Source organism: Hippocampus comes, unplaced genomic scaffold (genome assembly GCF_001891065.2).
Source record: "Hippocampus comes isolate QL1 unplaced genomic scaffold, H_comes_QL1_v1.1 C16624934, whole genome shotgun sequence".
NCBI classification, from domain to species: domain Eukaryota; kingdom Metazoa; phylum Chordata; class Actinopteri; order Syngnathiformes; family Syngnathidae; genus Hippocampus; species Hippocampus comes.
In genome coordinates, this window is record NW_017835308.1 from 1 (window position 1) to 612 (window position 612).

The 612-nt window shown below is 47.1% G+C and overlaps 1 protein-coding gene across 1 annotated transcript; it reads right to left on the reverse strand.

The window, feature by feature from the left end:
• Positions 1-7: 7 nt before the first annotated feature.
• LOC109508801 (transmembrane emp24 domain-containing protein 5-like) lies at positions 8-603 on the reverse strand (the record flags this gene model as incomplete). Its single annotated transcript, XM_019858761.1, has 3 exons — positions 519-603; positions 311-408; positions 8-233 (listed from the first exon to the last, which is right to left on the reverse strand). Coding segments are annotated over exons 2-3 (234 nt in total), but the record flags the coding sequence as incomplete, so codon positions are not given.
• Positions 604-612: the final 9 nt, after the last annotated feature.

Genomic DNA, 612 nt, shown 5'->3' on the forward strand with positions numbered 1-612 from the left:
AATTAACATTAAAAACTAGCGTGAAAAATCCCAACGTGTTTTTCCGACTCACCATGATGTCCTCCAGCTTCATGTCCAACATGTCGGTGCCGTGCACGTACTCCTTCCAGTCGTCGGGCTCCTCGTCGGTGTCCATGTTGTCCAGGATGAGCTCGAAGAAGACCAGCTTCTCTGAGACGCTGCTGAACGTGTTGTCGAAGCAGAACATGTAGTCCCCGTCCTCTGTCTCCACACTGGGCGAGGAAAGTGGGAATATTCGTCTTAGTTTTTTGAATGAAAAACAGAGCATCATATGCGTCCTTGAACTTACGTGTGCATTCCATCTGACTTGTGATGGTCAGTGTAGAGAATCTGGCCAGAGGGAGAGGAGATGTAGAAATCTACATCCAAGCCTCCGCCGTCCAAGACCTATGATTGACATTCAGCACCCAAGTGGGTTTACACTTGAAAAACATTTTTTCTGGTATTACATTCACAGATTTTTATTTCCAAGCATACTTCACTTCCTCAGCTCTTACATCACGTCCAGACTTCCTTCTTTCCTGACTGAGACTCGCTATTTCTTGTGTATCGTTCCTCCTTCAGCAAGAACCCCCCCCCCCACCCCCAAAA